This window comes from Danio rerio, chromosome 2, assembly GCF_049306965.1.
Source record: "Danio rerio strain Tuebingen ecotype United States chromosome 2, GRCz12tu, whole genome shotgun sequence".
NCBI classification, from domain to species: domain Eukaryota; kingdom Metazoa; phylum Chordata; class Actinopteri; order Cypriniformes; family Danionidae; genus Danio; species Danio rerio.
This window is the reverse complement of record NC_133177.1, coordinates 11,363,212-11,387,420: the sequence shown is the minus strand read 5'-3', so window position 1 is coordinate 11,387,420 and position 24,209 is coordinate 11,363,212. Positions and strand designations below refer to the sequence as shown.

The following is a 24,209-nucleotide window of genomic DNA, read 5'->3' as shown; positions in this document are numbered from 1 at the left end:
TTTACAAACGTTTCAATTATTTTAACTATGCATATCTTTAACCTGCACTTACCGATAATGTTACTGATATTGTTAGTGCTGTTAAAATGTCAAGACTGAGAATAGACTATAAAAAGCACCAAATATGATTGTAATGTGGAGAAGTACAATAGTTTTTGATCAGGCATTCAACGCAGACTATCCATTGGGGTCCTAAGCGGACTCGATTGCAGGGGGGACCCGATTTCTCACCACACCGGCACTGATGTGAAATATTTTTTTAGTTTATTTTTATCTCCATTACATAATGTTGGTGTTTTTAATTCATTTTGTTTATATACATTTGATTATTAAGATCTACACTCTTAAAAATAAAGGTACAGGAGCTGTCGCTGGGGCAGTACCTTTTTAAAAGATACATATTTGTACCCAAATAGTCCACAGGGTTACCTTAGAGGTGCATATTAATTCAATTCAATTCAACTTTATTTGTATAGCGCTTTTACAATGCAGATTGTGTCAAAGCAGCTTCACATAAATGGTCATAGTAACTGGATCAGGGTAGTTCAGTTTTTAGCGTTTAAGTTCAGTTCAGTTCAGCTTAGCTCAGTTCAGTGTGATTTAAAATCATTACTGAGAGTTCAAACACTGAAGAGCAAATTCATCGATGCGTAGCTCTACCAATCCTGAACCATGCGAGCCAGTGGCGACAGCGGAGAGGGAAAAAAAACTTCACCTGATAGGAGTGAAGAAAAAAAACCTTGAGAGAACCAGACTCAGTTGGGCACGACCATTTTAATTTCTCCGCTGGCCAAAAGTCTTGTGCAGAGCTTCAGTCACCGCGGTGGAGGCTGGAAGCTGGCCTCAGCGAAGACTCGTCTGTCCCTGGAGCGTCGCTGGAATCAGACTCTTGTTCTCCACTCCCCATGACCATCAGCGCAGCAGCACCTCAGGATATGGCCTGGTCCCGGATATGGAAACCTTGGGATTATCTCGTCGCTGGTTTTGGATCCAATCAGTGACTCTGCATAATCTGAGGACCTCGGGATGAGTATCCCCAGGTGAAAATAGAGAATAATGAGAATAATTAGCGTAGCTGCTGTTCATACTGTATATAAGCAAGATGCAGAAGCCTGCTTGGAACCCGCTAGGTGATGCATTGAGTGTATGCTTTACTAAACAGATAGGTCTTTAATTTAGTTTTGAACTGGGAGAGTGTGTCTGAGCCTCGGACGTTATCAGGAAGGCTATTCCAGAGTGTAGGAACCATAAAGGAGAAGGCTCGACCTCCTTTACTTGATTTTTCTTTTCTAGTAGGTACTACCAGAAGCCCTGAGTTTTGAGATCTTAAAGAGCGAGTTGGATTGTAGCGAGACAGAAGGTTGGTTAGATAAACAGGAGCTGGGTTATTTAGAGCTTTATAGGTGAGAAGTAATATTTTAAATTCAATACGAAACTTAACAGGCAGCCAGTGTAAGGAGGATAAAATTGGGGTGATATGATCATATTTTCTAGACCTGGTAAGAACTCTGGCTGCTGTATTTTGTACTAATTGAAGTTTGTTAATATCCCATGTTTTTGTGACATGGGATATATGGTTTTCAAAAGTTAGATTGCTGTCTAATATGATACCCAGATCTTTTATAGTAGAGCTAACGCTAACTTTGTATCCCTTTAATTGTAAATTGAGTTGCGAGATCTGCTGTGTACAAGATTTAGGCCCAATAAGTAATAATTCTGTTTTGTCTGAGTTTAAGAGAAGAAAATTGTTGTTCATCAGTTTTTAATGTCTTTGATACACTCAGTTAGTTTAGATAGTTCAGACTTCTCGTCAGGTTTAGTTGAAATATATAATTGAGTATATATTAGTACCCACATGTACCTAAAAAGTACTTTTGAGGTACCATTAATGTACACTGCTCCTGATAAATAAACAAATCAAATGAATAAAACGTATACTCACACTCAAGTGGTTCTAAAATTTTATGATTTCTTTTCTTCAGTTGAACAGAAACGAACAGTATCAGAAAAGATATTCTGAAGAATGTTGAAAAAAGCAGCCGATGACTCCAATTATAGGAACAAAAAAATAGTCTGGAAGTCAATGGCTGCTTTTTTCCCAAAATTTGTCAGTATAGAACATTTCAGTGTGGTCCTTTCATTGCCCATGAACATTTCCTGCTTGTTATTGAACTATTTCATAACTGTAACAAGAGGCAATTCAATCATAACTTAATGTCAAAACAGCTATCATAACAATATTTATCAATGTGGGTCTTCAAAAATAAGATAAAAACAGACTTGTGCTGAAAACATTATGTCCACCAGTCTCTTTAGGTGAGGTTAATATTAAATTAAACAAATAAAAAAATGACTATAAAATTAAATGATTGTTAGACTGTTGCACTTTTTTTGTGTTGTCAATGTGCTCTTGTTTACATAGGCCTATTGTTATGTGCATAATGTTTGTATATTTATAACTACCTCCAAGAAATGTGGGGGTTGCGACTTGTGAGTCACTGGCTTTGAGATTTTGGGAGCCACAGGCTGAAAATTTTGGGAACCCCTGATTTACATGACTAACTATATGGCAAGAAATGCTTTTCTTACTTAGTGTTTTGGTCTTGTATCTAGTCCAGATATCTAAAAAGTCTTAAATCAATAAGCATTGTGTAGAAAGTGCTTCTTAATTTTAGAATTTAGAGATATTTGGACTAGAAACAAGACCAAAACACTAAACCAAGAGTTTAAAAAACAGCCATTTTCTAGACTAGACTTTGTTGAATAATAAGCCAAAGTGTTGTTAACTTAACCCTCAGGGGTGTAAGGTGATTTTGGGGCCCCATTAGATGTTTTGAAATGCCCTGACATTTGTGCTTATTTCAGCTATATATTACATAGTATTGGCCAACATGTATTTCTTTTGTATTTAGCAAAAATTGTGCTACAGTAATATGAGAGAAATATTAATGTACATACTTGCATTTTTTTAGAAAAAAAAAGTATGCGTGGTTAGTAGGTTTTGGAGAAAAAAATGCAGCTGAAATAATTTTTTTTTTTTTAAATCACACTGAATGGGCCTGAACAAGACTTTTGAGTAACCAGTCTTGTAGGCTAGAATATTTACTTTACTTTAATTATGTAATACAAAAAAATGCTATCATTCAAAGAAAACATTACAATGATTTACATTTTGTCAAGTTTGTTTTGGGTGTTCCCAGCTCTGTGTGTGAGTGACCATGGTCGTGGATAATTCACACCTTAAGAGACAATAGACACTCCCCCACTCCCCCATCAAGGGCATTGTAAAGCAAAAGCCAGCCCAAACTAAATGTTTGTTGTATTGCTTCCTGTATGACCACGTAAACACTCTGGGTAAACAATATACAGTGCACAGCATATATAAATACACGCCTCACAGATCTCTCTTTTAAATTAATATTATTAATAAAAAGCTCTACAATATTATACTTGTGCATATACATTAGATTAGTCAGTACTGAAGCCAAATCTGGAGCTTATCTAACAAAATAACTTACGATAATGGTCCAAAAACTAGTACACCCAAAATTATATGTTACAGAAAAATATTAAAAACAAATTTAAAAAGAGGAAAAATTAAGAGAAGTAAAAAATTTAGTTGAAATTTTGTAGGCTGTAGGTTTGTGTAGGTTTACTTTTTTCAATATTTTGCTTGAATTTAAATGTATTATCTTTCAATTTCTAAATATGTTTGGTGACCAAAATATTATTTATTTTCATAGATAAATCTGTTTAATAAATCTGTTTTGTTTAAGTGCACCAAAATACATTGCCTATATTCACTGAGAAATATTCATTTTTAAAACGGGGTGTACTCAGTTATGCTGAGCACTGTATGTGCACTTATACACCATGCACAAAATATATTTATATTTAAAAGGGTATAAAATGTGTTTGCAAAATTTTTATTAAAATAAAAACTTAATAAAAACTTTCTTGTGCATTAATCCAGCATTTAGGTAATGCAGTGGCGCATTAGGTATAGTGCTGTCGCCTCACAGCAAGAAGGTCGCTGGCTGGGTCAGTTAGCGTTAATGTGTGGAGTTTGCATGTTCTCCCTGTGTTCGTGTGGGTTTCCTCCGGTTGCTCCGGTTTCCCCCATAGTCCAAAGACATGCGCTATAGGTGAATTGGCTAGGCTTAATTGTCCGTAGTGTATGAGTGTGAATGAGTGTGTATGGATGTTTCCCAGAGATGGGTTGAAACTGGAAGGTCATCCGCTGCGTAAAACAAATGCTGGATAAGTTGGCGGTTCATTCCGCTGTGGCGACCCAGGAATAATAAAGGGACTACGCCGAAAAGAAAATGAATAAATGAATGATGAATGAATAATCCAGCATTTAATAATTCCTGAATGACTCTGAGACATTGAAGTAACATGACAAAAGCTTTAAACACAAGAGTAAATACTATTTTAAACATGAAAAACAATTAAGTTAAAATCAAAATAATATTTTAAGACCATTTATATATATATATATTTTTTTTTGCCCAAATAATTGCAGCCTTAGTTAACTTTTTCCAACTTACTCCCTTAAAATAAGCTAATTAATCTGCCAATGGGGTAAGCAATATATACTTATTTCAAAGCGAAAACAAGATTATGTCATGGGCAGATTGTTTTGCTTGTTTAAAGAAAAACTCACTTAAGTTTGACTAATTATTTCTAAAAACAAAACAATATTTTGTTGTCTAGAATTTGTAGATATTTGGACTATAAACAAGACAAATCTCTTAGTAAAAAAAAAAAAATTTTTGCAATGTAAAAATATCAGTAAAAGGTAGTATGTTGAACTTTCCAACATCAGAAATTGCCAGAGGAAAGATCAAAATTAGTAACATTATAAATGTCTGTACTGTCACTTTAAATTCAAATGAAGTGCATCTTAAGTCTTTCCCAAATCTTTTCAGCAGTGGTCTACTTTTTGTTCATATGTATCTTCTTTCTCTGATTTCAGAGCGCAGCTGCAGCACCAAGTCCAGTACTGGGCAACTTGCCCCCCGGTGATGGGATGCCAGGCGGCCCTATACCTCCCGGATTCTTTCAGGTGGGTCACCACTCCTACCCAACCCCTTTAACCCCTTCTCCACAAACCAACATCTAACCAGCAATCCTCAGGTGCACAGACACGTGCCACTAGTTCACAGAGGAACCATTATGCCACACTCTCTGGTCATCTGCCAAACCTGGCGTCTGCAGGGAACTGCTCTGATTGCGACCATTAGCCACTAATGGCAGGCAGGGTTATTCGCGTTTTCCTCTCCCTCTCGTTGTCCCGCTGAGCTGCGCTAAATGCGTCAGTGATGCACCTTCAGCAGCAGAGTTAACACTTTATCACTCGGGAGTTTTCTGAGAGAATGACTCATCAAAATATCTGAATAAGTTCTTGGAAAAGGTTTAAGGACGAAAGGATTGTTTGTAGTGACCTTATGGAAGGAAGCATTTCAGAGACGAGCCTTTTTCAGGCCAGATGGAGTCGTGACCCTCTGAGGGCTTTTGCGGGAATGCTGCAAAGCACAGATTCTCAGATACCGAGTGCCAGAGAATATGAAACTGGTCTATGCGAGTCTTGAAAACATGTGGATATGAAGGAAAACCTGAAACATTTGTGGCTTTGCGGTCATTTGGACAATGCTTCCTTAAACCCTGTTGCCCTCTATTGGTGATACAGATGACCATCTGTACATTAAGATTTTTCTCTACTTAATCATTAAAAAAAGGTCCTCTGTGAAACTTTCATGTCATTTTTTTATCACTGCATTAAAGGGATAGTTCAACCAAAACTAAAGATTTTGTCATAATTTACTCACCCTTGTTACAATTTTAAAAATGCTGGGTTTCACACAATTCCTTCATGTTGTCCCAACACAAATGAATTAAGTTAACCTTAATTGTTTTTAAAAATTTAAGTGAATTAAACATAAAACTATTAGGGGACCATGGGGCAAAATGTAACACAGTGTTTAAGGTATTTGCTCAGGGTTAACCATGGCTTGCTTCCGAGGTTTTCACCACACTGTCGGCAGACGTCTTCCTGCCAGCTATTGAAGAGGTTTAGCAAAATTTAGATGAGAAACACTGGACAAACCATTTTTGCAGCCTAAAAGTATTTTTTTATTACTATAGTTAATGCTTTTATTTTTTAATAATCTGTGAAAATATGTACGTAAAATCTTATATTGTTGTGATTACCGCCCTCTAGGCTAAAAGATAGAACTGAAAGATGTAAAATACACAGTGTCTGCTAGCCAGTTTAGAAGAAAACACGACAGCTGTGTTATTTGTAACAGAGTGTTACAAAGAAGCCACACGCGATTGGACACCAGATAAACTAAATGCTGAATTTTGAGTGTAATGTTGAGAACTTTTTATATAAAAAAAAATTTTAACAGAAAATATTTCTGAATAGAAAAAAATAATTGTATTTCTAATAATGCAAATAAATATATAATAATGCAAATAAAATGAAACATCTTTATCCAATAAATAAATAAACATGCTGTGCTATGTAGACTAAAATGCTATGTTAAGTACTGAGGAAATATTCCATTTAAATTAAACTGAGTTTAAATTATTTGTGTGAAATCTGACTTTTAAGTTGCCCCACAGATGGGGAAAATAGTAACATTTTTACTCCTGGGCCATTGGCAATAATGCACAGAAAGCATAGGTCCGACGATCAAACTTTCAGTGCTCATTTGTAGGAGAGGCTTTGTGTTATTGGTAAAAAAATATGGTTTGTCTAACCCTGTTACTTTGTTAATTATTTGGCCAAAACCAAAAAGTGTTACTTTGTGCCACGCTCTCACCTAAGTTGTCCCAAAAACTCAAGAATTGTGTTGTCTCGGCTCATTTTAAAGAAGTAGTTTGATCATTTTATTGCACATACAAACTTTTAAGAGTTTTTTTCTTCTATTAAAAACAAACTAAAATAATTTGAAGAAAGTTGGAGACCTGTAATCATTGACTTCCAAAGAAGTAGTTTTTCAATACAATATTTATTTCTAAAGCACATTGATTGTTTTTAAGGTGACTAAAGTGCTGTACATAGGAGTACTAAAGACTGAGAAGAAAACCGAATATAAAAGAAACATTTAACAAATGAAAGCAATTAAACAGTGATCAAGGAGTATTAAAAGCGGGAAAAATAGATAAGTCTTCAAAATGGATTTAAACACAGAAATGAAGGGGGAAAGTCTAGTGTGAATTGCTAGAGTGTTCCAGAGTTTAGGACCAGCAACTGCAAACGCTTGATCACCTCATTTTTAAGGGACTTTGACTAAAGTCTGTAAGGTACTGAGGCGCAAGATTATTAACTGCTTTGTATACAAATTATAATATTCATTCATTCATTCATTCATTTTCTTTTCGACTTAATCCCTTGATTGATGAATTAATCAGAGGTTGCCACAGCCGAATGAACCGCCAATTTATCCAGCATAGTTTAGCGGATGCCCTTCCAGCTGCACACACATACACCACGGACATTTATCTTACCCAATTTACCTATAGTGCATGTCTTTAACCCAGCCGAGGCTCGAACCAGCGACCTTCTTGCTGTGAGGCAACAAGAAAAAAAAAATCTGTATTAAATGGGTAACCAATGAAGTGCAGATGACTCATACTAGCAGTCGCATTTTGTACCAGCCTACTATGGAAGTCAAGGGTTAGAGGTTTCTAACAATTTTCGAAGTATTTTATTTTGTGTTCATCAGAAAAAGGGAAACTCATAAAGGTTTAGAACCCACTAGGCGCAGTGTTGCCTACTTAGCAATTTTTTTGCTAGATTTTGCAACTTTTCATACTACCCTAGCAACATGTTTTTTCAAAAAGCACCTACTGTAGCAACAAATTTAGCAATTTTTAACATTCATTTGGCTACTTTTAGCAGTTTTTAAAAAGTGACTCAAAAAAGCCGTGACTGCAGGCTTCCCTCAGTAGAGTAAATTGCTTGCTCAGATTGTTTTTCATAACTGTTAATTTACTAATATATTTGTTAACATTAAATTGTTTTAATTTAGGTAGCAATAAATTCCAATAGTGCTATAATTGTTGTCACTTTCACAATTGTGTTAATTTCACAAGTTAACCAGTTAAACTCCGCGCGTCATCAACTTTCGCTTTAAGATTAAAATGGCTAGCATTGCACCAGACCCCCTTAAGTTGTTTCATTTGAAAGTGTAGAATCTATATTTTATGCACATATGCATCACTTTGGTTTTTATTCTACTGTACAAAAGTTATTTACACTTAAATACACAGTATTGATATATGACACATGTACAAGTTATAGCTCAAATGAAAGCTCTTGCCTGTGCTCATATGGTCCTAGCATTGCTTTACTGAATTATATTCACATATCAAACAGTTGCCGAATGAATTGCTGTGTTTCCATAGCGCAGGAATGAAAACAATACATTTATGATCAATAAGCAGCCCCAGATAGCAGACAGCGGTCATCTCTTTCCTTATGCTGTGCGTTTCAGGGCCATTCCTCCTGTGTTTTTGAGGTGATGTGCATAAGTAATCCTATTATATGTCTGATGTTGTCCAAACACAGTAAATTATGTTTGATCAAACAAAAGAATAGTGAAATATAAACACAATGATCAGTCCCTGTGGCTTGTATAGCAGTTAGAAAACAATAACTTTTGCATAGATTATGGTAGAGACCTTTTTCTTTTTTTCCTATGATTGCAGACATGTGCAGGAACCACCCAAATTAATTACAGCAAGCTAGACCACAAAGAACCTAAAGGGTACACTTTCAAATTTGAGTTTATAAAAAGAAAATACAACAATTGCCTCTTTTTTAGGTGTTTTTTTTAACACAGACAACATTTACAGATATTATAAACACTTTCAATAGTGTTTTATAAAAATTCAAAGGGTTTTCTTTAAAATGATACCAAATTTTTGCATTTACACCTCTGCATGTGGATTTGGGAAGCTTTTAAATTTGGGTAGGCAAAATCCTGGTGGAAACCACAAAATAACAGCAGAGTTTAACTGGTTAAAAAGAGTAAGTACACCAGCTGTGATTGTTTTAACGAATGTAACTGGTAATTATCAATGTTATATTTAAAAAAAAATAAATAAATCTTAAAGTGTTTGTATTACTTTTACAAATAGTCAACTCTATTTTCCATACAAATCTGAATGGACATATATCAAATAATGTTTTTGCTGAGATGGCCAGTCAATTTGAGAAAACATTTATTATTTTGTATACTACATAACGATGTAGTTTTGGGTTGCGAGTATGTAATGACATCATTACGCAAAGTAATATGTTAATAAGAACCTATTTTTTGTGCATCTGGATGTAATGTTTTAATATAATATAATACACGGCGCCTCAGAGTAGAGACATGACAGGCTTACGATTGTCAGATACTACATGATAATGTCACTAATAAGCAAATTAGTGCGTGGCGTCATCTGGCAACATTTAGCTACTTTTCAGGCAGGCTTTAGCTACTTTTTATCGGAAATAGTTGGCAACACTGACTGGGCGTGAGCAAATTTTCAACTGTTCCTTTTAAGGAGTTCATACTCAATTGATCAACATCTTGAATGTTAGTCAACCATACAGAATCCAAAACAATTGTATTTTTTAATGTTCGCTTTAATGTATATTCAAGATTTAAATATACTTTTAAACGACTTAAGGTTTAAAGGTTTAATTGCTTTTAAAACTTGGAAAACAGCAAAATGTGGAAAGCTAAATTCAGTCGTTATTGTGCATACAGTATACAGCATAATGGTTGAAGGGAAATTCTGCCAATAGAAATACCTTAAATGTCATCCATGCCAAAAGCTGAGTGCCCAAATAAGCTCCCAGTAATGATTAAATCACACTGAACTGAGCTAAACTGAACTGAACTGAACTTAAACACTAAAACCTGAACCACACTGTTCCAGTTACTATGACCATTTATGTGAAGCTGCTTTGACACAATCTACATTGTAAAAGCGCTATACAAATAAAGCTGAATTGAATTGAACAGCATTAAATACAGTTAATAACATGCTGTAATCATTGGCTTTACAATAAGCATAATCTAAAATGTTATAATTCAAACACTTGATGTCCAATCTAAAAGCTGCATCTTAAAACAAAACCAACGGTTTCAGTCAGAGCTGCTCATCAAACCCAAATCAAGCAGATTTTGGCCTTGGCTCTGTTCTCTTCATCTGCACCTGTCGCTTTCACCTGTCCTGTCTTTGACTTTGCTCTGTCTTTCTCTTGGCATTTGGCTGCTGGTACTATGGCAACTTGCTCTTCCTCCCTTCCCTCAGCAGGGACCCCCTGGTTCCCAACCCTCCCCTCACGCTCAGCTCCCTCCAAACGCTAACATGATGGCCGCGCACGGACAGGTAACAGCACACAAGTTCTACTCACGTTCTCTATGCTGACAGCAGCTCTGCATGTCACCTGCACACGTCTGTATGCTTTTGCTGTAATATTCCCCATTCCCTTTATCCTGACTTTGAAACATATAATTTGGCAATGCCCTTTTTTTAATGTGATTTTTATCTGGAGAGACTTTAAAATAATTATTTTTTTATTGTGAAATGATAGAATTAGCTCACACTTTATTTTGATTGTCCATTTGTTGAATTTAAGTTAAGTTGCCAACTAATTCTCATTAGATTGTTAGTAGACTGTTAGGTTGAGGTTTGGGTTAGTGTAAGTTGACATGTACTTGCAAAGTTTCTTATAGTCAGTTAAATGTCTGTTAAAGGAGCAGTATCAGCAGATATTAAGCAGACAGTCTACTAATACTCAAATGGACCATCAAAATAAAGTCTTATTTTATGTATTATTTATTGTTGCTGATGCCTTTTTATTGCTATAAAGCTATTGATTATTTAAAAATATTATTTATAAAATGTTTGGTAACACTTTACTGTACCTGAATAGGGTGTTCATATGACTGTCATGAAACTTATGACAACAGTCATTAATTGTTGTTTGCTCAGTTATTTTTTGTTTTGACAACTTGACATGAATACACTCACTGGCCACTTTATGAGGTACACTTTACTAGTACTGAATTGGACCCCCTTTTTGCCTTCAGAACTGCCTTAATCCTTCATGGCATAGATTCAACAAGGTACTGGAAATGATCCCCTGAGATTTTGGTCCATATTGACAAGATAGCATCACGTAGTTGCTGCAAATTTGACGACGGCACATCTATAATGCCAATCTCCTGCACCACCACATCCCAAAGGTGCTCTATTGGATTGAGAACTGGTGACTGTGGAGGCCATTTGAGTACAGTGAACTCATTGTTATGTTCAAGAAACCAGTATGAGATGATTTGCGCTTTATGGTGCACCTTACTGCTGGAAGTAGCCATCAGAAGATAGGTACACTGTGGTCAGAAAGGGATGGACATGATCAGCAACAATACTCGGGTTTAATGTGGTGTTGACACGATGCTCAATTGGTACTTATGGACTCAAAGTGTGCCAAAAAAATATCCCTCAACACCATTACACCACCACTACCAGCCTGACCCATTGATACAAGTCAGGATGGATCCATGCTTTCATGTTGTTGATGCCAAGTTCTGACGCTACCGTCGCAGCAGAAATTGAGACTCATCAGACCAGGGAACGTTTTTCCAATCATCTAATTTTGGTGAGCCTGTGCAAATTGTAGCTTCTGTTTCCTGTACTTCGCTGACAGGAGTTGCACCCGGTGTGGTCCTCTGCTGCTGTAGCCCATCTGCCTCAAGGTTCGACATGTTGTGTGTTCAGAGATGCTCTTCTGCATACCTCGATTGTGAGGAGTGGTCATTTGAGTTACTGTTGCCTTTCTATCAGCTCGAACCAGTCTGGCCATTCTCCTCTGACCTCTAGCATCAACAAGGCATTTGCACCCACAGAACTGCCACTCACTGGATATTTTCTCTTTTTCTGACCATTCTCTTTAAACCCCAAAGATAGTGGCACGTAAAAATCCCAGGAGATCAGCAGTTTCTGAAATACTCAGACCAGTCGGTCTGGCACCAACAACCATGACACATTCAAAGTCACTTAAATCATCTTTCTTCCCCATTCTAATGCTCGGTTTGTACTGCAGCAGATCGTCTTGTCCATGTCTACATGCATAAATGCATTGAGTTGCTGCCATGCGATTGGCTGATTAGAAATTTGCGTTAATGAGCAGTTATACAGGTGTACTTAATAAAGTGGTCAGTGAGTGTATATCACAACCAGTTTTCATTTTTGTCATGACAAACAACATAACTTAGTAAATTAACATAAATCTGTCATAATCATCATTGTCATGAGGCTTTTATGATTGTGTCATCATGACTTTTCTGATCACGTTTTCAGTGAAACAAACTGTATTTAACAATAAATTTTAAAGTGTTATTACTCCGTCAAATCATTTTCAGCATCAATAATATTTAATGACATTTTTTTTATAATTATATTTTTGGAGGTTTTCACCTCTAACAGATAGGACAGTAGAGAGTATAGACAGGAAAGTATAAGGAGCAGAGAGAGGAGAAGGATTGTCATAGGACCTTGAGGCGGGAATCGAACTCAGGTCGCCTTGAGCACCAGAGTGCATGTGTCGACACACTAACCACTACACCATCGATGCCAACTTAATGACATTTTAACGACAAATTCAGCTTGTATGACTGTAGTTTAGGAAAACAAGTATGGCACTGTTATAAAATTGATGTCATATTTATAATGGCTTATGACAATCATGTTTATGACCGATTTATGACAAGTTTTGTTGTCTTGGTAATGTCAAGTTATCATACTGTAAAAACTTGCACTTGCACTGTACTGCATTCAAGATGTCATAACTGAGTTGTTATAAGTTTTTACACAGTTGTTATAAGCACACATAAAGTCATGAGATGTGTCATGTCATCGTTATAAAGGTTTGATTACAGTCTTATGAACACCTTTCAAGTAAAGTGTTACCAATTTTATTTTATTTTAAATGTATTAGCCAGGGAAGTGGATGTTGCATTGTGTTTTTTTAAGTCACTGTGTTTCCATTTGCAGCCATTTATGTCACCTCGCTATGCTGGAGGACCTCGACCGCCCATGAGAATGGGTAACCCGGTAATGCAGATTGAAATGGTTTAAACAACAGTGCTAATAAACTAGGACTTATTTAACACCTAACCTCTTTGTTTCTTTAGCCTCCAGGTGGACAGCCTTTACCTCCAAATATGATGGACCCTACAAGACCAACAGGTGAGAGATTTAAAGCTAAATGTATGGGCTAGTTCACCCAAAAATGAAAAACATTTAATCACTCTTTACTTGTTTCAAACCTTTATTAGTTTATTTCTTCTGTTAAACACAAAAGAAGATATTTTGAAGAAAGCTGGAAACCTGTAATCATTGATTTCCATAGTATTTGTTTTTCAATGCTTAAAGGTTTTTTTTTTAGCTTTCTTCAAAATATCTTGTTTTGTTTTTAACAGAAGAAAAAAGAGGTTTGGAACCACTTGAAGGCGAGTAAATAAAGTTATTTTGGGTTAACTATCCCTATAACACTGTAAAGTTTAATTAGATTTGAATAATTGTGATTTTTTTTTTTTTTGCAAGTATTATTAGATTTAGGGGTGAATGGTGATATTATTTGGTGGATTAGAGACTTCCTTTTAAATCTTCCTCAAAGAGTAGTTGTCGATTTTAAGGTCGAAAACAATTATTGTAAATGCAGGAGTTCCAGAAAGAAGTGTTTGATCACCCTTACTATTGTTTGCTTTATACAAATGAATGTAAGATCCAGGATTTATGTTTTAACTTATTTAAATATGTGAATGATGTGGCACTGCATTGCATTATAGCTATATAATTTTGCTTCAAAACTGGTGAGTTCACTGGAGATAATTGTTAATAAAACCACAGAGATGGTAATTGGCAGAAATAAAGACTCTAATGAAGTGTTAGAATCTTTAGTACTTGATGGACATCAAATAGAGTGTGTTGGAGGTTTTAAATATTTAGCAATATATATTGACAATAAATTGATCTTTTCTGGAAATGTTGAATATATATTTCGAAAGAAATGCTGAGATTATATCTTTTTGGGAGATTAAGGGTGCTTTCACACCTGTGAATCAATTCAGTTGTTGCGAAACAGAGATTACAAATGTTACATTGTTGCTCTTTGCTCTTGGAGCGCTTCGCTTTCACATTGCACAGTTTCTAATCGGACCAAAAGAACTAAAACAAGTCACGTGCAAGTAAACTCTCCTTACATTGGTTAGAGTGTCAGGGTTTATTTTGCAGCGTCCCGCTCAGCTGTTAGGAGAGGTGGTGGTTTGATGGTGATTGACAGGGTGCGCACACGCAATGTGTCTAAGGAGAGACGCGGTGGGGAGGGGTGAGAAGGGTGCGCGACGTAGCCTATTTGAGGACCGGGAGGGAGACGCGAGATTACCGGGAGATCATCACTCGTTTGTGGGCATCCGGAGACTCGCGAAACTTCCCGCCATGCTCATAATTCTCTCTTCATATAGCTGTATGCCTATTACATATCCATAAAACACTGTGATATAACCGCGCTCGGATCGGATCCCTTTCTCACTGTAATCGAACCACTCCAGGGTTCGTTTCAATCGAGCCGAGACCACCTCATTAAAGCGATCTCAGAGCGATTACTATGGCATGGAACAGAGCGCGATTGTCCTGTTCACATATGCCAAACGAACCGCGCTAACTGGGCAATCGAGACACGTTCCAAAACAAAAGTGTAGGTGTGAAAGCACCCTAAAACAGGTTTAAGTCAACATATTTTGGAGATATATAAGAATTTCCTTAAGTGTTGCGAGTTTCAACATGACTGTATGGGCTGGACTATCACCAGTCAACAAAAAGCACAAATTGTTTAGCGTAGTAAAAAAAAAATCTTTTTGTTCAACACAAAAGATGTTGGACACTAAAAGCCAATATCATCTCTAGTAGGATAAAAAATACTATGAAATTCAATGGCCAGCATGTTTTCTTGTGTGTTGAACAGAGGACAGACACTCAAACACATGTGGAGCGTGTGCTCGAAACACACAGACTAGAATGACCAATCCTTGTCCACTGTCTGCACTTTTTCTCTCTAAAAGTTATGATCAATAAAGGCCAGTTCAAAAGGTGCTTCTGCATTAATGCTTGACGGAAGGCTTTTCTAAAGCCTTCTATTAACTTGATCATCATAGTGACAACAGCCAATCACTTTAACCTGAACTTGAAGTAAATAAGACAGAAGAAGTAGTTGTAGAAATAGTTGTTATTTATAAAGATTGATCATTTAGCATAGAGTGAATATAATAAGTTTTTCTGCCATAATAAGTTTTTCCATTTTGACATATTGTTATTCGAATGTGATTGGCCAACATCTAAACTTGTGTATTTGCTTAAAGAAATCTGATTGGCCTGTGTTGGCACTTAAAATTTTTTAACTTCAGCCTCAAGCGACTCTGTAGACCCGCAATTCAGTTCGGCAATGCTTCATGAAATTCTATTCAAAGTAAATGAGAAGTGTTAACTCTGACACCTTGTCTTTTTTTATAACCTTCAGTAGTTTGTTATTATACTTTGTTTGTTTTTCCAGCTCCTCAATTTCTTTTCCAACTGTTAAACAATGATCTGTTCAGTGTTGACACCTTGTGGACCAAGTAGGCAGTGCACAAACAGTTCAACTGTAATCTGCAAATGTAACATACATGTACGTATGTACATTTGCAGAAATCAAGGAAGCACAGAACACCCTGTGTTTGTTAACGTTGAGTTTATCTTTTAATACAGTTTGAAGACACAGTATGTGCACAATTTTGGCACTGTCCACCTAACATAGTTGGGAAGTTTTGAAAACATGCAACTCACCCAAATTGACAAAACCACTTTTTACCTAAACCTGATTTGGTGAGATTTATTAATTCAGTCATTCCATTTCCTTCGGCTTAGTCCGTTTATTTATCAGGAGTCGCCACAGAGGAAAGAACCACCAACTTATTCAGCATATGTTTTGCACAAAGGATGCCCTTCCACCTGCAACCCAGTACTAGGAAACCTCCATACATTCTCATTCACATATATACACTCATACAAGGCCAGTTTAGTTTATTAAATTCACCTATAGCATAGTAAAAAAAAACTCTGCTCCATTATTTTCATTTATTAACTTATTTATTATTAATTAATAATATAATTAATTATTACATATTGTTGCCTGCCTGATGGATACAAGTTATTCCTGAGTTCTGCTTTCAACTGAGACCAGTGGAATAGAAAATAAATTGCAATAATAAGGAAATAAAAATGAAATATCTTGTCTGATAAATCATGTACAGTGCAGTTTTGGTCATTTGTAAACCGCAATGGGCATCAGGATGCAGAACTCAATTGTCTTTTATATTACAGTCTTGCCTTAATTAATGACAATCATAATTACATGATCTTTGGAAGCTTTCTTAGAAGAGTTAAGTCCATTTACAGAAAGGACTTGTAAATACAACACTTAACATTTTGTCTTTTTTATAGCTGTCTGTTAAACGCTTTAATGGTGTTATTATTTGTTCAGGCCATCCAAACCTGGCATCCATGCAGAGAATGAACGCTCCACGAGGAATGGGCCCAATGGGACCAGGACCACAGGTCTGAATCTTATACTACCCGAAGACTTCATTTCATCTTTCTTTCATGAAAATATAAATACCATTCCCTAAATCTATTAAATACATTTGCTCAATTCTAGGACTGGACAATATAGTTAAAACAGCTGAATGTCTGAATATCTCAATGCATTTTAATAGTCAGTGTATGTGCGTAAACTAACTATGTTCTTGCTCTCTCCTCTCTCATGGTGTCCTCTGGGGATTCTGGATATCATAGTCTGACCCATGGTTATCACTACAGAACTATGGTGGAGGAATGAGGCCTCCAAACTCTATGGGGCCGGGAATGCCAGGAGTAAACATGTAAGGACTTGGCATGTCTATCCAATATGTGGGGTTTCAGTTTGTGATATTCATAGGCTTGCATTTTTTTAATTGAGTGTCATATCTCATACATCATGTTTCATGCACACTGTTAAAAATGCAGGGTTTCACTTAATACTTTCATGTTGTCAAACACAAATCGATTAGGGTAACCTAATTGTTTTTACAAATTGAAATGAATTGTCCCTTCGCTAAGCCTCATCCAAAAACCGCCACCCACCAATCGTGACTTAGCAATCATAGCTACGTGCAGGGGCTCTATCAAGCTTTCGAGCGTTGTGCATATGAATTATGCAAATCTGATACCCAGTATTCTAAAAGTTCGGACGGGGTGGTGGAATTTTTTTCCTCCACCCAGGAGGAGAAATGCCAGCGTGGATCAAGCTCTGTTAAGTTGGTTTTGTTTTTGATATTCACATTTAGTGATAGACCGATGGCAATAACTCACACACCTCTTACTCTAAACAGATCTAAACTGTGTTTCCTACAAAAATACAAAGCAGGTTACGTTTTGCATCCGTCTTTTTCCCTTTTTTCACTCGATATCATGAACACTGCTCCGTTTAAGCCCTCGCCATAGTAGTCATACTAATAGCAATCCTATTCCCATTTGTTTCAAGCTACAAATATTTGAAACTACATATCAATAGAACAAATTTGAGTGCTCATAATATTGAGCGTAAAAAAACAAAAGAAAAAGACAGCTGGGAAACATAACCTGCTTTGTGTTTTTGTAGGAAACACAGTTTAGATCTTTTTAGGGTCAAAGGTGTAGGAGTTATTGCCGTCTATCACTGAATATGTCAGGAATATCGAAAACAAAACCAACTTAACTCCGCTCCTTTAGCGCCCCTCGCAGAGCTTGATCCACGCTGGCATTTCTCCTCTTGGGTTTTTGGTTTTGAAAAAATTCACCACCTTGTTCGAACTTTTAGGATACCAGGTATCAGATTTGTACAATGCATATGCACAATGGTTTAGCTTGTTTCACACCCTCGAAAGCTTGACAGACCTCCTGCATGTAGCTACGGTTGCTAAGCCACGATTGTTATATTTTAGTTTTATGGCTTAGCGAATGGTCAATTACAAAAAAGATTTTTTTAAAAATCCAAATTTAAACTTCCTCAGAGACAAAGTATTTAGTGAATAAATATAATGCATCACACCTGCAAAAAATAATCACATTAATCAACCAACACAGGCAAGTAAACCGGGGAGAAAAAAAAAAAAAAAAATAATAATAATTATATATATATATATATATATATATATATATATATATATATATATATATATATATATATATATATATATATATATATATATATATATATATATATATATATGAGGGGTGTCAAAATTAATTGTTTCTTCGGTGTACCGCGATGCAGACGCGGACAATTCGGTATCGGTTCAGTAATAATCATAACCGGTTATGTACTGTACAGACGTCATTTATCTCATATGTGCTCTGGCGCCAACTACTTAAAAACGCAGATACTTTGCACAATTTCACTGCGTGTGTGTGTTTTTTCTGGACAGTCTTTAACTAACACTTACAGCTGAAGCCCCTATTCTGCGCGATTGAGGGAATGAAAGTGAACTCCATCTCTCTCTCTCTCTCTCTCTCTCTCTCTCTCTCTCTCTCTCTCTCTCTCTCTCTCTCTCTCTCTCTCTCTCTCTCTCTCTCTCTCTCTCACTGTGGCTTATTTCACCTGCTGGCATGACTATTCCTCCCCTCTCTTTTCCTCTCGGCTGTTACAGCGATACTTTTGTATATATATATATATATATATATATATATATATATATATATATATATATATATATATATATATATATATATATATATATATATATATATATTTATATATATATATATATATATATTTATATATATATATATATATTTATATATATATATATATATATATATATATATATATATATATATATATATATTTATATATGATGTTTTAGCAAAGTGAACAAATAGCTGTTCTGTCATTTTTCTGTTCAGGGTAGCAGGAGCTGGCAGACCGTGGCCGAATCCTAATAATGGAAACACGGTAAGACACAAAAAAAATTTATGGGATTTTACAAATGAGGGATGATTTCTGACAAGCGTGGTTAATGAATAACTTTTTTGGCTTCATAGATCTCATATTCCTCTTCATCCCCAGGAACATATGTGGTAAGGGGCTGTTTTTTTTGTATTTGGTTTAGTAATATCGCCTGTCCTGAGAGAATCTGACTTGAGTGTTTGTGCTGTTGTGTTTTCTCAGGGTCCTCCAGGAGGAGCAGGAGGTGGTGGATGTCCTCCAGGAACACCTATCATGCCAAGTCCAGCAGGTAAAGGCTGATCACAGCTCTATCAATCTGAGCATAAATCATTGAATTTGTATTTGACCATTAGCATCTCGCTCCAAAGAAATTGTAAAAAGAGTTTCCTTTTTAAAGCTTGACTCTTCTGTAGTTACATTGTGTCCTGAGAATGATGAAAAATGTCAAGTTGCTCTTTTCTAGGCTGGAAATTGTCAAGGAATTTTGCTAACATGCCAAGTCTGCAGCAGGCGCAATGATGATATGGAGCACTTGAAAATAGTCCACATTGAGATAACAGCGCTGCCTAATATCATTGCTTTTCATTTTCCATTTATCTTGGTACATAATGTGTCTACAGAAAAGCCAAACTTAGCAAAATTATCAAAATTATCTTTTTTAATAAATATATATATATATATATATATATATATATATATATATATATATATATATATATATATATATATATATATATATATATATATATATATATATATATATATATTATAGTGACATATATTGAAGAAGCATTTAAAGGCTTAACTAAGTTAATTAGGTTAACTAGGTAGGTTAGGGTAATTAGGCAAGTTATTGTATAACAATGGTTTGTTCTGCAGACTACTGAAAAAAAATTAGCTTAAAGGGGCTAATAATTTTGTCCTTAAAATGGTGTTTAAAAATTAATAACTGCTTTTATTCTAGCTGAAATAAAACAAATAAGACTTCAGAAAAAATATATATTATCAGGGATACTGTGAAAATTTCCTTGCTCTGTTAAACATAATTTGGGAAATATTTAAAAAAGAAAAAAAAATCAAAGCGGGGCTAATAGTTCTGACTTCAACTGTATATATTTGAGTGACATGCATGCTAATGGTCTAATCCGATTCAGTAATATATGCTCCACTTTTTGGAAAAAGGCTCATTTTTACAATTTCCTTAGAGTTAAACAGTTGAGTTTTACCATTATCTTACCAAAAGATACCATTTTTTAATCCATTAAAAAACCAATCTTTTGGTCTGGCAGAAGGACTTTTAGCTTAGCTTAGCACAAATTCTTGAATTGGATTAGACCAGTAGCATCAGAGTTTTGATAATTTCACTACCTCAAACTTAGCTTTGCTGAAGTTGACTCTTAAACATGTACCAAGACCGACAGAAAAGGTAAAGTTGCTATTTTCCAAGCCTTTTATATGTCTAGGAACTACACACTCACTCTGGAACATTTAAGGAATCTTGCTGCTCTGCCAGAGATGTAGTACACAATAGAACTACAAATTAGTTAATCTTTCATAATTATCAAACTCTCAAAATTATTGTTTTTTTGAGTGAGATACTAATGGTCTAATTTAGAGGTGCCCAAACTACGGTCTGTGGGCCAAATTTGGCCCATAATAACCTTTGATATGGCCCCATCTCCCATCTGACAAGAAAGGGAGAATAATGAGTGTCGGAGAGTTATGCTATGGTGACGCATTGCTGCCATCCACATATTTTTTCCCATTCAGCTGTGGTTATAACGAGATCTTTCCTCGTAAAATTTTGTCGTTTCTTATTATAACGAGATCTTTTCTCCTATGATATCTGCCAATACACAAAACTATGTATTGCTAAATCAATTAATTATAGAGCATCATGTCTTGCAAAAAGACTATTAAATGCCTACAGTGTTTCACAACCTTTTACAGCCATTTAGGGGTTGCATTTAATGTCAAAAGATGATTCGGGAACAAGTAAACACATCAGTGCCTATATGAAAGAATATGCCTGGTAAATTCCCATATTAACGCTACATAATTTTGGAACATTATAGATTTTACTTAAGCATGCACATTGATCTGTCTTATTCTGCCATCTTGTGGCTCATACAGAAATTAACACAGTTATGTCGAAATAACGACTTAATTGTGTCATTTTAATCACAATTATGTCGTTTTAACGAGAAAAGATCTCCTTAAAACGAGAAAAGATGTTGTTTTTACTAGAAAATATCTCGTTATAACGAAAAAAGATGTCGTTTTTACAAAAAAAGATCCCGTTATAATGAGAAAAAGATGTCATTTTTACAAGAAAAGACTTTATAAAGAGAAAAGATGTAGTTTTTACAAGAAAAGATTTCGTTATAACGAGAAAAGATGCCGTTTTTACAAGAAAAAATCTTGTTATAACGAGAAAAAATGTCGTTTTTACAAGAAAAGATCTCGTGATAACAACAAAGCTGAGTGGAAAAAAATTATGTGTGTGGCAGCAATACATCACCGTAGTAAGCCTTTAATAGAAATTGTCATTTATAATTTAACGTAACCTTTTGTTTGTTTGTTTTATTGTTGAGCTACAAAAAAATCTAACTTAAATTTTATGTCAGCGAATGAGATTACCGAACACTGTCAAGCAAATCAAGGCGAAGGCTGGCACAGCTTGACTTGTGTCTTCAGCATTGAACTCTATTTGTCTGGGAATGTTTGTTTTCATTGTAATAAGTTCATTGTACAATGTAAAAAAATAAATATATAACGCATTACTTAATAAAGTAATGTTTTTAAAACATAATTAAATAAATGAGGAAATTACCCATGGCAAGTTTGTAATGCAGTTTGATATATTTACCTTCGGCCCACAGCCCTCAATCAAGTTTGGGCACCCCTGCCTCTAATCCATTTCAATGTTTTAGCTAAGCTACACCTGCCATACCCAGAGATTAAATTAGAATAGAAAAACTGGTAAAACAAATTTTTATAGTCATTATTTAGAGGACAAAAGCATGTACATTCAATTAACTGATTGGTTCAGCTTGTGTCTGTTTTTAGCTCTGGAACAAATAGAAAGAACAGCAACGCTAGTTTTTAATTTGCACAGATTCTATGTCCTGTTTACAAGCACTTGAATCAATGAAAACTGATCATCCTATGATTTTTAGTATAATAGAAAAAGTGGATTACCTGGATCTAAAAAAGAGTCGACTCATAGTGGTTAGAATGAATCGTCTTCATAAAGAGTCTCTAGCCGTTTCGGCGTGACGTGGCTACGAAACATAAGCCCCGCCCAATCGTTGTGTGCACAAATCCAGGGAAATTTCAACCTGCGGCCCCGCCCACTAACACTGCAGCAAAGACAGATCCTAGAGTCATGAACAGGCTGTGCTTACCTGGATATTATTGGAAGTGTGAGGGAAAGGAGTGATTTGGCAGTCTACACGCTTACAATGGGCGATTCATTCATTTGTTAAAGGAAGGATCAGAAAAGACTACTGATGTATGAGACTTTGACAGAGCTCGACGGGAACTTCAGTACAAAGCTCATGGATTAGTTTCTTCCTCCATTTTGTAATGGACAGACAATTCACCAGGGGTGTGTGCAAAATAAGGCCAGTTTATTAGGCACAAAGACTAACAAAGGCAGGCTGCTGCATGCTACAACCCCCTAGCCAGGGATGTGATACTTGGGCAAAGCAGTGTACAGGCAATCCCTGAGAACATAAACACTTCACGCAAGAGGTGCTACAGCAATGATCGCAAATAGAAATGATCTACAGCTGAGAAGGGAGAAAATGATGGATAAATATTGAAATCAGACCTGGCCCATGACACATTTCATAAGTGCAAGTAAATGGCTTGTCTCCTTTTTTACTCTAGCTTGCACATTCTGTATTAAATAGTGTTTTGTTACTTGTAACGGCTTGCAGAATTTTTCAAGGTGACTGTTTAAAAACCTTCTGTTGTGTTTACAGACTCCACTAACTCGGGTGAAAACCTCTACACATTGATAAACTCAGTGCCACCAGGAGGAAACAGATCCAGTGTGAGTTCCTCCGTTCCTCTAGCCTTTATTAAACATTAGCCTGAAGTGCTAATATGCCATTTTAGCTTCATAATCTGTGTGTAAATGCTGTCTCTGTCTCCTCGTGTCTGTAGTTTACTATGGGTCCGGGGTCAGATGGTCCAATGGGAGGACTGGAGCCACATCATATGAATGGATCATTAGGTAAAATTTTAATCCCTATAGAAATTGTCAAAAACTGTGGGATTATTATCCTCCTAATTAAAAATCATGTGTAGTATTGTTTTTAATTCTTGATTCTTGCCTCACAGGTTCAGGTGACATCGATGGACTCACAAAGGTATTGTTGAACCTATTGCATAGTTCTTATGTCTGTTGAAGTAATGGGAAATTAGCAGGATTGGACAAAAGATGACAAATAATCATGATCAATGAATAAATCAAAAGTAGAGCTGTACGTCTAATCATATCTCAGTGTAGAATAGTGTCTGTAAATATTTACTGCAAAAGCACTATACAATAAAAGTTCAGTTTAGAAATTGCCACCATAATATTTTACAATTGCGCTGTAGTGTTTTTTTTGTTGTTTTTTTTTTCAGAATACGAATAGAACATTTTTTATTTATCATTGATGCATTAAATTGGTTAAATGGCAGATATGAAAATCATATTGTATTTTATAGAGTAGATATTATATTATATATTTATACAAGAGTTCTGTCTGGTTCTTGTATCGGATTGGCTGATAGCCGTGCCATATTCTGCAATAACAGCACTCGTACAGCCTCCTCCTCACCCTTCTGTATTACTCTGTCCACATATAGTAACAACAGATCAATAGTCTCACTACAGTTTGACAAATATTGCATATCCCATTTAATATTTATACCATATAATTGTAGTGTATTGAGTGTGGAATGGGACTCACATATCAGGAATGCAAGTATTTTGTGTTGGCCACTCTTTGTATAACCCTTTTTGGATGGCCATCTGTTTGTTTCTAATGCATCTCCTGTTTTGTTACTCCAGACTAGTTCAGTAAAAAGAAAGAAAGAAGAAATTCCTGCATGTGTTTAGCGTTTTTCATTATCGCAA

At 35.7% G+C, this 24,209-nt stretch overlaps 2 protein-coding genes across 6 annotated transcripts in view; both read left to right on the top strand.

Annotated features, from left to right (window-relative positions):
- Positions 1 to 24,209, top strand: part of LOC137487670 (uncharacterized) — a 579,101-nt gene that overhangs the window by 376,494 nt on the left and 178,398 nt on the right. The gene's annotated exons all lie outside the window — the stretch shown is intronic.
- The window catches only part of ssbp3a (single stranded DNA binding protein 3a), a 96,430-nt gene that overhangs the window by 65,997 nt on the left and 6,224 nt on the right, over positions 1 to 24,209 (top strand). Inside the window, exons 5-16 of one of the 3 annotated variants that reach the window (XM_009297791.5) lie at positions 4,979 to 5,068; positions 10,324 to 10,401; positions 13,069 to 13,128; positions 13,209 to 13,263; positions 16,595 to 16,668; positions 16,906 to 16,991; positions 19,033 to 19,081; positions 19,171 to 19,206; positions 19,298 to 19,364; positions 23,065 to 23,135; positions 23,249 to 23,318; positions 23,426 to 23,454. In XM_009297791.5, the coding sequence (XP_009296066.1) occupies positions 4,979 to 5,068; positions 10,324 to 10,401; positions 13,069 to 13,128; positions 13,209 to 13,263; positions 16,595 to 16,668; positions 16,906 to 16,991; positions 19,033 to 19,081; positions 19,171 to 19,206; positions 19,298 to 19,364; positions 23,065 to 23,135; positions 23,249 to 23,318; positions 23,426 to 23,454 (765 nt within the window). The remainder of the gene's footprint in view (positions 1 to 4,978; positions 5,069 to 10,323; positions 10,402 to 13,068; positions 13,129 to 13,208; positions 13,264 to 16,594; positions 16,669 to 16,905; positions 16,992 to 19,032; positions 19,082 to 19,170; positions 19,207 to 19,297; positions 19,365 to 23,064; positions 23,136 to 23,248; positions 23,319 to 23,425; positions 23,455 to 24,209) is intronic. The other 2 variants (NM_001130643.1, XM_005171143.6) reach the window with 2 other exon arrangements.